The 12,678-nt window shown below is 44.7% G+C and overlaps 1 protein-coding gene across 2 annotated transcripts in view; it reads right to left on the bottom strand.

Moving 5' to 3' along the window:
* Positions 1 to 12,678, bottom strand: part of SULF1 (sulfatase 1) — a 106,621-nt gene that overhangs the window by 18,000 nt on the left and 75,943 nt on the right. For both annotated transcript variants that reach the window (XM_063451339.1, XM_063451340.1), the window contains exon 12: positions 1,050 to 1,266. In XM_063451339.1, coding sequence (XP_063307409.1) covers positions 1,050 to 1,266 — 217 coding nt within the window. The remainder of the gene's footprint in view (positions 1 to 1,049; positions 1,267 to 12,678) is intronic.

Genomic DNA, 12,678 nt, shown 5'->3' on the forward strand with positions numbered 1-12,678 from the left:
GGCTTCCAGTTAGATATCGATGATGTCATGCAGTTTCTGGTATTCGTCTATTGGCTTGGCACATTATTTGCCACTAAGGGGCTGTTTATGCAATGATTAAAGGAGATAGATTTGCCAATTCCTTATGATACCCAGGAAACCAGGCAGTACTGACTTCTAGACAGGTGTGCAACAAAAGAGCAAATTGTATTTAATTTCGGGTGGTGCAGTCTAGTCTGTTCAGAAAACATTTATTTATTTATTTTTTAATACCTCGCATCTATGGCCAACTGGCATAATTTCCCGGCTCTCCTTTTTCCGTTCATGTGGTCTCATTTATTAAATATGAATGCATTTTAACTTCAACATAATGTCTTGGTCTCCTTGTGTATCTTTGGCTTCTACGAGGAGGTTTGCCTGTCTTGTAAAAAGAAATAATGTCTAGGGGCTTAGTGCCATGTGGTTCCATTTCTGGTTAAGCATGACAGATCTTTTGGATATGCTGCATGGTGATTGCCAAGATGTGAAGTTGATGCAATGAACCATTCTGAACGTATTCGCACATAAAAAAAAAAAAAGCTATGATGGGCCATGGACTAATTACAATTTAGCATCATCGTGGATCCTTATCTTGTTAGAGCAATACTTTGTAAGTTCAGTAACTGTCATGTTTTATTTTTTATTTTTTAATGCAGTACCTTAGAGGAGGGAAAGGAAGGAAGTGGTATGTAGCTGTTCATTTAAACATACATGAACTGCACTATTTCCCACTGTGCATTTTGAAGTGTGGTGCTGGCCCTTGCTACTGGCTACAATCAGGAATAGTCAACCTTCGGCACTCCCGATGTTTCGGACTACATCTTCCCTGACGCTTTGCTAGCATTATAGCTGAAAGAGAATTATGGGAGATGTAGTCCACAACATCTGGAGTGCCGAAGGCAGCCTACCCCTGCTCTACACCAAGGAAATTCCCTACCTCCCTCGTATGAAATCTGTCTCTTTAGGAAATGGATACACAAGGCATTACTAAACAGATACACATTGTACAACCCATAAGAGCAGTCACTTACTTTTAGAATTGGAATTCCTCAAGAAGAGTTTTTGTTTTTTCCTCTGATTCCTGTTTGGTCTGTATTCAGTCTCCCCACAAACACACTCTTTATTTTTACTTCCATAGCCCTTGGAGTTAATACTTCGTGCCCTCTTCTTCAGTGGCACAGTGTCTGCAGACCCCTTGCATTTATGAATACGAAGTTTTCCCGAGACATCCTCAATGCACTGCCATTTCTAAACGGAACCACAAGCATAGAGATTAATGATTGAGAAAGCATTCAATCCGACATTTTTTAAATTACACGATTATTGATTTTTGGGGGGCAAATATATCACTATTTCTTAAATCAGCTAATTGATTTAAAAAAAATTATAAATAATTTTATGTAGCATTTTACCATAAAGGATACGTTAATATTACTCATATAAAACATGCATGCATTCAATCTTACACATTAAATACCGGATATACAGTATAGTTAAACATTACTAAGAATTGCAGCTGCATCTTGATTTAAGATACAGAGAGGCAGATGTTCACAGGGAATTTAGACTGGTGGGAGCTTTTATGTTTTTTAGAGGATTACTCCGCAAGTTTCAAGTACTTGGTAACAGGAGGCGCATCAGCCCACATCCTTTCTGTAATGTGTGTGGTAAGTAAAGTAATGTGTGTATTTGTGGACCGGAGGAGAGAGCTGAAATACTGCTTTGGTAATGTGGGAGCTTTCCAAACAGTATACTTGAGTACTGGCCAGCAAATTTAAACAATGGGCATTATACTCATATTTAACAGTTCTTAGCAGATAAACACCATGGTCCTAAAGGCTAAAATAGAATGTGTGCTTTCAAAACCCTCATCCTGGACGACACAACTAAAAGTTAAAATTCTCACAAAATAGCCAGCTCTCTGAGATTGATATGCCAATGGAAGCATTCTAGCAAATTTGTCACATGTAAGATATTTGATTATTGATTTTTTTAAGGTCTTAAAAACCTACTTAGAAGAACAGATTTTGTTAATGAGCATAACTGTAAGATTTTTTTATTTCCTTAAATTTACATAATAATTTAATAATGTGTAATAATAATGACACTGCCATCGTTATGTCTACTTTTTGATATATATTAACATTTTATAGACGGCAGTTTATGTTGCTCATCATATCTAAAGTAAACCAGGATGGTGTACTTCTAGAAGAGTACATTTTTTTAAAGATGCTAATGTACTGTAGCATATCTTTACTAAAACTTTAATTGTACAAACAAATTTTGGATTATTTCGTAATGATTCAAAAAAAATATTTTTAGAATGTACTAACAATTTTTTACAAAAACAGCAGACCAGATTTTATAGAATTGTCCCAATTCTGGAGCCCTGTCCTGCCACCCCACATTATTTATCTGGTTCCTTTACTTTTAAGTACATCAGATAATTTCCTCTGAAAGTCTATTACAGCTGTGTCATTAAATGGGCTCATGTTGTTTTTCCCATCAGAGCATTTTTACAGTGCTCCGCTAATATACAGCCTTGGCTTTAAGGTAAGTGGTCACTGGTTCTAGGTGCATCTCCCACTTATAATACAATGTATTACTTGCTCATCCTCTCTACGGGAAGCCGTGTCTTATAAATAGTGAAACTAAACGGTTAACATACCATTTTAAATGGTCCATACATACATGTCCCCAGCCAGTTTTATTTTTAATTAACACCACACCAGACGTTTATGAAGAGACAGGCAGAGATCCCTATCATCATATGCTCCACTTTTATAGGACTTATTGTAAAGCGCTGCAGAATAAGCTGGCGCTGTATAAATAACAATAATAATAATAGGAACATTTCAAGGTCACACATTAGCTCAGCAGTTCCCAAACTGTGTGCCGGATGGTCACACAGGGATGCCGCAACATGTTTACCCAGTGCTATGATCAGCGGAGGGAGAGAGGACACGGGGAGCTCTAACCTGCAGCTCTGCCGGGTTCTCTTCTTGCGAGCTTGGACCATTGCTGCGGTTACCACGGCAATGCTCTGAATCTCGCATGAGTGAACTCTAGCAGCTCCTAAGGCTGCTAAAATTCACTCTCACCACTTTGATCACCAAGGCTTCTCCACCGGACCACCAGGGATTGCCTTGTACTGTTCCCCCTCCGAGGCAAAGGTAGGCAGGGAGGGGGGATATTAACAATTTTTTGTTTTTAATTACTTTTTTTATATTTATTAATCTACCCTCCAACCCCACTGCCCCCATACACACACTGCCTGCCCCCCGTACACACACACATACACACACAATGCGCCCCATACACACACACTTTCCCTCAGACACACACAGTGTACCCCCATACACACACACATACACTGTACCCCTCACACACTGCCCCCATACACACACACACGCTTTACCCCTCATACACACTGTACCCCTCACACACACTGCCCCCATACACACACACTTCCCCCCACACACTGCCCACCCACACACACTTTACCCATCAATACACACACACTGTACCCCTAAATACACAAACATTTCCCCTCACGAATACACTGTACCCCTCACGAATACACTGTACCCCTCACGCATACACTGTATCCCTCAGACAAAAAGACACAATGCACCCCACACACACTAACACACACTACATCTTTTTTAAACACAATGCACCCCCATACACACACTGCACCCTTCACACAAACACATACATTTCGATCCCCCCCCCCACACACACACACACACCACTACCCCATCCTCTACTACAGCCCCTATCCTGCCAGACCCCAGGTAAGCTGTCAAACTGTTCATAAACAGTTTGACTACTTACCCTGGGAGAGCACCAGTGTGCTGTAGTTGTTATTGTGCCTGGATTGTTTCTTTAAGTAATCTACCAGTGCCCATCCCAAGATTAGGTTCTGGATCCGCCCCTGACAGAGAAACATTTCTGCTGAACAGGGGCCCAGTATATATCACAGCGCTGTACATGTATACAACCTAGAATTTTTTTTTACTTGGGGCGCCTTGGAAAAATATGAAAATATTAAGGGTGCCTTGAACCTAAAAAGTGTGGGAACCAATGCATTAACTATTGTTCTATAATTACTCAGGTTTCACATAGGAGATGGTAGTAAGTATTCAAATAAAGACAATGACATTTGCAATGGCACCTATACATATATTATCAAATCTACAAATATACAGCCATAGATATGCTTTTCCTATATGGACATGATTTATGTAAAATATTTACATAAAAAAAAAACTATGTGTTATCTTTAGAGATGTCGCGAACATAAAATGTTCCCTTCGCGAACGCGAACTTCCGCAAATGTTCCGCAAATGTTCGCGAACGGGCGAACCGGGCGAACCGCCATAGACTTCAATAGGCAGGCAAATTTTAAAACCCACAGGGACTCTTTCTGGCCACAATAGTGATGGAAAAGTTGTTTCAAGGGGACTGACACCTGGACTGTGGCATGCCGGAGGGGGATCCATGGCAAAACTCCCATGGAAAATTACATAGTTGATGCAGAGTCTGGTTTTAATCCATAAAGGGCATAAATCACCTAACATTCCTAAATTGTTTAGAATAACGTGCTTTAAAACATCAGATATGATGTTGTATCGATCAGGTAGTGTAAGGGTTACGCCCGCTTCACAGTGACAGACCAAACTCCCCGTTTAATGCACCGCAAACAACCGCAAACAGCCATTTGCACAACCGCAAACTCCCCATTTGGGTTGGATACCAAGCTAGCCATGTCCCGTTCCTTGTCCTCACTGATGTCATTGAAGGTCTCTTCCTCCACCCAGCCACGTACAACACCAAGGGTCCCCCTGGGACGCCTGCTGTGTTTGGTCTTCCACCTCCTCAAAGCCACCTTCCTCCTCTGACTCCTCTTCTTCAGACTCCTCTCTCTGTGTTGCCTCTCTCTGCATTATTTTAAGGTGTGTTAAGTAGTACTATTCCTATCAGTTTAATCCCTGTTACGTCCCCTATCAGGAGATGTGTATATGGCATCGATTTTAGGAACCGGGAGATGGAAAAAGATGCTTGGTCGGTCCTCCTACTTCAAATTTGGGGCACTGCGCGTGCAATCTAATGTGCCACCAGATAGGAGTGGTGTGTTAAGTAGTACTATTCTTATCAGTTTAATCCCTGTTACGTCCCCTATCAGGGGACGTGTATATGGCATCGATTTTAGGAACCGGGAGATGGAAAAAGATGCTTGGTTGGTCCTCCTACTTCAAATTTGGGGCACTGCGCGTGTAATCTAATGTGCCACCAGATAGGAGTGGTGTGTTAAGTAGTACTATTCTTATCAGTTTAATCCCTGTTACGTCCCCTATCAGGGGACGTGTATATGGCATCGATTTTAGGAACCGGGAGATGGAAAAAGATGCTTGGTCGGTCCATCTACTTCAAATTTGGGGCACTGCGCGTGCAATCTAATGTGCCACCAGATAGGAGTGGTGTGTTAAGTAGTACTATTCTTATCAGTTTAATCCCTGTTACGTCCCCCTCATCAGGCCTTTTTTAGTCTAATGTATCGCCCACTGTCAGTCCCTTCGGGATCCATCCCTCATTCATCTTAATAAAGGTGAGGTAATCTAGACTTTTTTGACCTAGGCGACTCTTCTCAGTGACAATACCTCCTGCTGCACTGAAGGTCCTTTCTGACAGGACACTTGAAGTGGGGCAGGCCAGAAGTTCTATCGCAAATTGGGATAGCTCAGGCCACAGGTCAAGCCTGCACACCCAGTAGTCAAGGGGTTCATCGCTCCTCAGAGTGTCGATATCTGCAGTTAAGGCGAGGTAGTCTGCTACCTGTCGGTTGAGTCGTTCTCTGAGGGTGGACCCCGAAGGGCTGTGGCGATGCGTAGGACTTAAAAAGCTCTGAATGTCCTCCATCAACAACACGTCTGTAAAGCGTCCTGTCCTTGCCGGCGTGGTCGTGGGAGGAGGAGGATTACTTTCACCTCTGCCCCTGTTAGATTCCCGTTGTGCTGTGACATCACCCTTATACGCTGTGTAAAGTATACTTTTTAATTTATCTTAGAACTGCTGCATCCTTTCCGACTTGTGGTAATTCGGTAACATTTCAGGCACTTTCTGCTTATACCGGGGGTCTAGTAGTGTGGACACCCATTACAGGTCGTTCTCCTTCAGCATTTTTATACGAGGGTCCCTCAACAGGCACGACAGCATGAAAGACCCCATTTGCACAAGGTTGGATGCCGAGCTACTTATGTCCCGTTCCTCATCCTCAGTGATCTCACTGAAGGTATGTTCTTCCCCCCAGCCACGTACAACACCACGGGTACCAGATAGGTGACAACGAGCACCCTGGGATGCCTGTTGTGTTTGGTCTTGCTCCTCCTCCTCCTCAAAGCTACATTCCTCCTCTGACTCCTCTTCCTCACAATCCTCTTCCAGCGTTGCCGCAGGTCCAGCAAGCGATGCTGATAAGGCTGTTTCTGTTGGTGATGGTGACCACAACTCTTCCTCTTCACGCTCATCTACGGCCTGATCCAGCACTCTTCGCAGGGCATGCTCCAGGAAGAAAACAAATGGTATGATGTCATTGATGGTGCCTTCGGTGTGACTGATTAGGTTTGTCACCTCCTCAAAAGGACGCATGAGCCTACAGGCATTGCGCATGAGCATACAGTAACGTGGCAAAAAAAATCCCAGCACCGCAGAGGCTGTCCTAGCACCCCGGTCATACAAATAGTCGTTAATGGCTTTTTCTTGTTGGAGCAGGCAGTCGAACATAAGGAGTGTTGAATTCCAACGTGTCGGGCTGTCGCAAATCAAGCGCCTCACTGGCATGTTGTTTCGCCGCTTGATATCTGAAAAGTGCGCCATGGCCGTGTAGGAACGCCTGAAATGGCCACACACTTTTCTGGCCAAATTCAATGCCGCCAACAAATTTCTTCCGTTGTCACAAACCACTTTGCCGATCTCCAGTTGGTGCGGAGTCAGCCACTGATCCACCTGTGCGTTCAGGGCGGACAGGAGTGCTGGTCTGGTGTGACTCTCTGCTTTCAGGCAAGTCAACCCCAAGACGGCGTGACACTGCCGTATCCGGAATGTGGAATAGTACCTGGGGAGCTGGGGGGGGGTGCCGTTGATGTGGAGCAAGATGCAGCAGAAGAGGACTCAGCTGAGGAGGTTATGGAAGAGGATGGAGTAGGAGGAGTAGAGGAGGTGGCAGCAGGCCTGCCTGCAAGTCGTGGCAGTGTCACCAACTCCTCTGCAGAGCCACGCATTCCATGCTTGGCAGCCGTCAGCAGGTTTACCCAATGTGCAGTGTAGGTGATATACCTGCCCTGACCATGCTTTGCAGACCAGGTATCAGTGGTCAGATGGACCCTTGCCCCAACACTGTGTGCCAGACATGCCATTACTTCCTTTTGCACAATCGAGTACAGGTTAGGGATTGCCTTTTGTGCAAAGAAATTTCAGCCGGGTACCTTCCAATGCGGTGTCCCAATAGCTACAAATTTTTGGAACGACTCAGACTCCACCAGCTTGTATGGTAAAAGCTGGTGGGCTAAGAGTTCAGACAAGCCAGCTGTCAGATGCCGGGCAAGGGGGTGACTTTGTGACATTGGCTTCTTACGCTCAAACAGACAGACACCTGACTGTGGGCAGATGAGCAGGTGTCCTTGACAGACACCTGACTGTGGGCAGATGAGCAGGAACTGCTCAAGGTGAGAGACGGAGTGGCGGATGGTTGAGAGGGGGCAAGGAGGACAGCAGTTGTTGACGTGGCTGAAGATGCTGGACCAGGAGGAGGATGGCGGCTTTGAGTTTGTGTGCTGCTTGTACTCATGTGTTGATTCCATAGGTGTTTGTGATGTGCGATCATGTGCCTTCGCAAAGCAGTTGTACCTAGGTGGGTGTTGGACTTCCCACGACTCAGTTTCTTTTGGCACAGGTTGCAAATGGCATCGCTGTTGTCAGAGGCAGACACACAAAAAAAATGCCACACTGCTGAGCTCTGCAATGACGGAATTCTGGTGGTGGCAACAGCATGCATTTATTGGCGTGCTGTCTGGCTGACCCCGGGTGACGATGCATGCTGTCTGACTGTGCCACTAGCTCCTTGCGATGACCTCCCCCTGCTTCCAACTCGTCTCCTCCTCCTCTCTGTCTCCCCATCTGAACGTTCTCCCTGTTCTTCTTCTCTTCTAGCGGGAACCCACGTGGCATCCACGGACGCATCGTCATCATCAACCGCTTCACTTGTATCTGACAACTCAGCAAAGGAAGCAGCAGCGGGTACAACATCATCATCATCACACCGTACGTCCATGTGTGTAATGCTGCATGACTGAGACATATTCCTGTTATCTACATCCTCTGGCAATAATGGTTGCGCATCACTAATTTCTTCCAACTGATGTGTGAAATAACTCCTCTGACAGATCAAGTGAAGCGGCTGTGGTGCTAGTGTTGGTGGTGGCGGCAGGCGGGCGAGTGGTAACTTGAGAGGTGCCCGAAGCTAAGCTGGAGGAGGATGGTGCGTCAAGGTTCCGAGCGGATGCTGTAGAAGATTGGGTGTCCTGTGTTAGCCAGTCATCTATGTCCTCAGAACTTTTCGAGTTCAGGGTACGTGGCCTCTGAACACTGGGCATTATTCTAGGGCCAAAGGGAATCACAGCACCACGACCACGACGGCCCCTGCGGGGTGGCCTGCCTCTGCCTGTAATTTTTTTTTCGATTAGTGGTACTATGCGTGCAAGCTACTGTGACAACCGTACGTCCATGTGTGTAATGCTGCATGACTGAGACATATTCCTGTTATCTACATCCTCTGGCAATAATGGTTGCGCATCACTAATTTCTTCCAACTGATGTGTGAAATAACTCCTCTGACAGATCAAGTGAAGCGGCTGTGGTGCTAGTGTTGGTGGTGGCGGCAGGCGGGCGAGTGGTAACTTGAGAGGTGCCCGAAGCTAAGCTGGAGGAGGATGGTGCGTCAAGGTTCCGAGCGGATGCTGTAGAAGATTGGGTGTCCTGTGTTAGCCAGTCATCTATGTCCTCAGAACTTTTCGAGTTCAGGGTACGTGGCCTCTGAACACTGGGCATTATTCTAGGGCCAAAGGGAATCACAGCACCACGACCACGACGGCCCCTGCGGGGTGGCCTGCCTCTGCCTGTAATTTTTTTTTCGATTAGTGGTACTATGCGTGCAAGCTACTGTGACAACAGATATGAGTGGCACTGTGCACTGGCAGAAGTTGGCAGAGTAGACGCTGTAGGCCTGACACACATGCTTGCAGACAACTAACTGCTATTCAATCTATTACAGTCAAAAAAATTTTTTTTTTAAATGTACACTACTGTTACACCAGATATGAGTTGCACTGGTGTGACACTGTGCCCTGGCAGGCCCTGAAACGCACACGTGTGAAGGAAACTGACTGCTATTATATTACAGTCAAAAAAGTAGGTTTTTTTTAAATGCAAGATATTGTGACACCAGATATGAGTGGTGGCACTGGGAAAGTGGGCACAGTATACACTGTCAGCCTGACACACACGCTGGCAGGCAGGCAACTCCAATTAGATTACACAGGAAAAAGGGCTTTTTGGGGTGCTGTCCTTACAGCAGAGATCAGATGAGTCCTTCAGGACTGTAGTGAACACTGAATACACTAGCCTAGCTATCGATTTCCCTATTAAATCATCTACACTGTCCCTCCTCTCACTAAGAATGCAGCTTCCGGGGGGGCGGGGCCTGGCCAGCATGGCGGGCGGACGTGCATGAAGTGAGCTCCCTGCATACAGCCTGCAAAGTGAGACCCACAGAGGGAATAATACCTTTGGAGGTTGCTCACTGAACACTTACCTGTTCCTGAACACCAGGGAGCTTACCCGATCAAGTTTGTAGCAGCCTATGACTATGCACTGTCCTGCGGCCTATCTGCTCTGGGGGTTCTGTGGCAGGGGGTTCTGTCTGCACCTCATATCTACAGCCCCTGACAAAACGATCCATCGTGTCACAGCTAAGATGGCCGCCACTCCGACAGAGCAATCAAGCCCACACTTGGAAGCTAAGTTCCATGCAGCCTTTGATGCTCTCTATGCAGCCTTCTGGAATCAGATTGAATCATGGCAGAGGGCTTTGCTACTCACCTCACCTAGGATGGAAGAGATCTCCAGAGGTGCCCCAGCATTGTGCTCTCCTTCGGAACAGAGAGCCAGGGGGGATGGCACGCCAACCAGCCGCCCACGACTGAACAGGACCGATCCCAGAACCTCACAGGTTACTTATACTGAAGCTGGAGGGCTGGGTGGTGACCAGGCATCTTCTTCCACAGTGGACTGGGCTCGGGGAGCAAGGGTGCTGATGGGCCGACCTGCTGACCCTCGTGGTCTGAGCGATCCTCTAGTGAACCCGGCAGGCGGTGGAAGCACTACTAAGCGGCACATGGATGCGAGTAGAGACGACCACTCTCTGAAGCATGTCAGAGGAATTGGCTAAAACATCTCTGCTGCTGAGAATCTAAAATGCCCTTGTTATGAGGTGTAGTCAGTTGTCTAGCATTTAACAGCACTCACTAAGAGGTTATTTAGTCTACTTATTTCTAGTTTTGATATTCTGATTCACACATGTTGATCTATAACTGGTGGTGTTAATCCCCTTACCCCTCTTCAGTTCAAGCATGTGTATTCAAACTTACGAACACTCTCAACATGCCTGACGATTTCCCTATGCCATGCTTTTCACTTATATCAAGACAAGTTTACCTAGCATGATTGTTTTATATTTTAAAAATGTGCAGTTCGTCTTGACATTTTGTTTCATAACTCTAAGTCTGTATTCCAACGTTTTGCATTGCACCATATGTCATTGTCACTACGTGTATGTTCACTGAACTTAAAAAAAAAGAATAAAAAAAAAGGAAAAGAATGCAGCTTCCAAATGAATCTAAAATGGATGCTGTCCAGGAGGTGGGAGGGTCTGGGAGGGAGGGTCTGTTGCTGATTGGCTGGAATGTGTCTGCTGACTGTGAGGTACAGGGTCAAAGTTTACTCAATGATGACGAATAGGGGGCGGACCGAACATCGCATATGTACGCCCGCCGTGGCGAATGCGAACAAGCTATGTTCGCCAGGAACTATTCGGGACATCTCTAGTTATCTTACCACCAAGCTATAGAGTACCAGCTATCATTTGAACAAAGTTAGAAGCTCAATGTAAAATTGTCAACTTGTTCGTAATCTCAGGCATGAAAAATGGAAACTGGTCTGAAACTCAGCACTTTGGTCAGAGCCCTTTGTTGACATGTACAACCTCTGATGTTTCCTAAATAGATGTGGGAACTTTTCGTTACAGTACGCCAGACACAGTCTTTTATGTACATATCATATTACATACTCCAGATCAAGTGTTGGTCGAATCCACTATATTTATGCATGGTGTTTCAGACAGATACATTCAACTCAACAGCTGATACATTTGTTTAGAAGACGGTTTTAGAATGTGCTTCATTCACTCTGCTAGAGTACAAAAGAAAATGCCCAAACAAAAAAGTTAATTTGTTTTTCTTTTGATTATAATTAGCATTGCAGATTGATTAGAGCCATAAAGAAATGAGTTCTATAGGACACAAATAGGAATAATTAAATCAATGTGTTTCCTTGTCATTGTGTGTCTAGAAAACAGATGTCCAGACCAAAGTGGTGAAAAATAAATCAGCCACGGAGCTTTTATTATTTAAACTAAAAATACTCTCTTTCTGTGCCCTTTCTAATAGCCTGTGTTAGACAGATAAAGAGCAGGACGCACAGTCTCCTTATGTAAACATAGCCCAACCACGAGAATGGGGCTTACGGAGATCCATTTATTAAACTTTGTTTGTGAAAATTATACAAGGAATTTATCAAGGCAGTATGCGTGTTAACAAAAAAAACAAAAACATTATTTATCATGGATGAGATTCCCTAAGCAAACTAAGATAGTTTTTAGTGATTGGTACGGCAACCAGTCAATATGTGCATCGGATACCCATTGATGGTTTTGCTGAGAATGTGAAACATTCAGCTATATATCTAATAGAGAGTGGGATGTGGAGGGATCCCGAAAGGTCAAACATTCCTTCTATAAATAAAAGCTTTATACGCGTGGTTGAGGTTTTAGTTTGACAAGCTCTGTACATTAGTCACATTTTGTTTAATATGTGTTTACACATATTCAAGTTTCACTGTATTACTGTGATTATATATTCAAACACGGGGAAGGCGGACTACATCTCCCACAATGCTCTGTCAGGGTTGTAGCTTAAAGAGGAATCTCGCTTCAGAGGGAGAGTCACTTTCCACTATTAGCTAAGATTTTTTTTAAGAAACAAAAATTGGTATCTTCATGAAATAAAGGCAACAAAGGCTGACAAAGGGTTGGTGCATGTCTATACATATATATATTGTTGCTCTGTTTATGTGCCCCATGCGTTTCGCAATCTAGTGAAATGTGGTTACAAGTAATACTGATTAACTATAACACTGCAGATGTTGGAGGAAGACATTTCCCATTTTCAACATCCTTAACCTTTTTAAAGATGCATTCTTTCAAATGTGTGTATGTTACTGCATGTGTAATTTGTGTATGTGCGCTTGTGTATAATGTTTGTAGGA

The sequence above is a fragment of the Pelobates fuscus genome, chromosome 4 (genome assembly GCF_036172605.1).
Source record: "Pelobates fuscus isolate aPelFus1 chromosome 4, aPelFus1.pri, whole genome shotgun sequence".
NCBI lineage: Eukaryota > Metazoa > Chordata > Amphibia > Anura > Pelobatidae > Pelobates > Pelobates fuscus.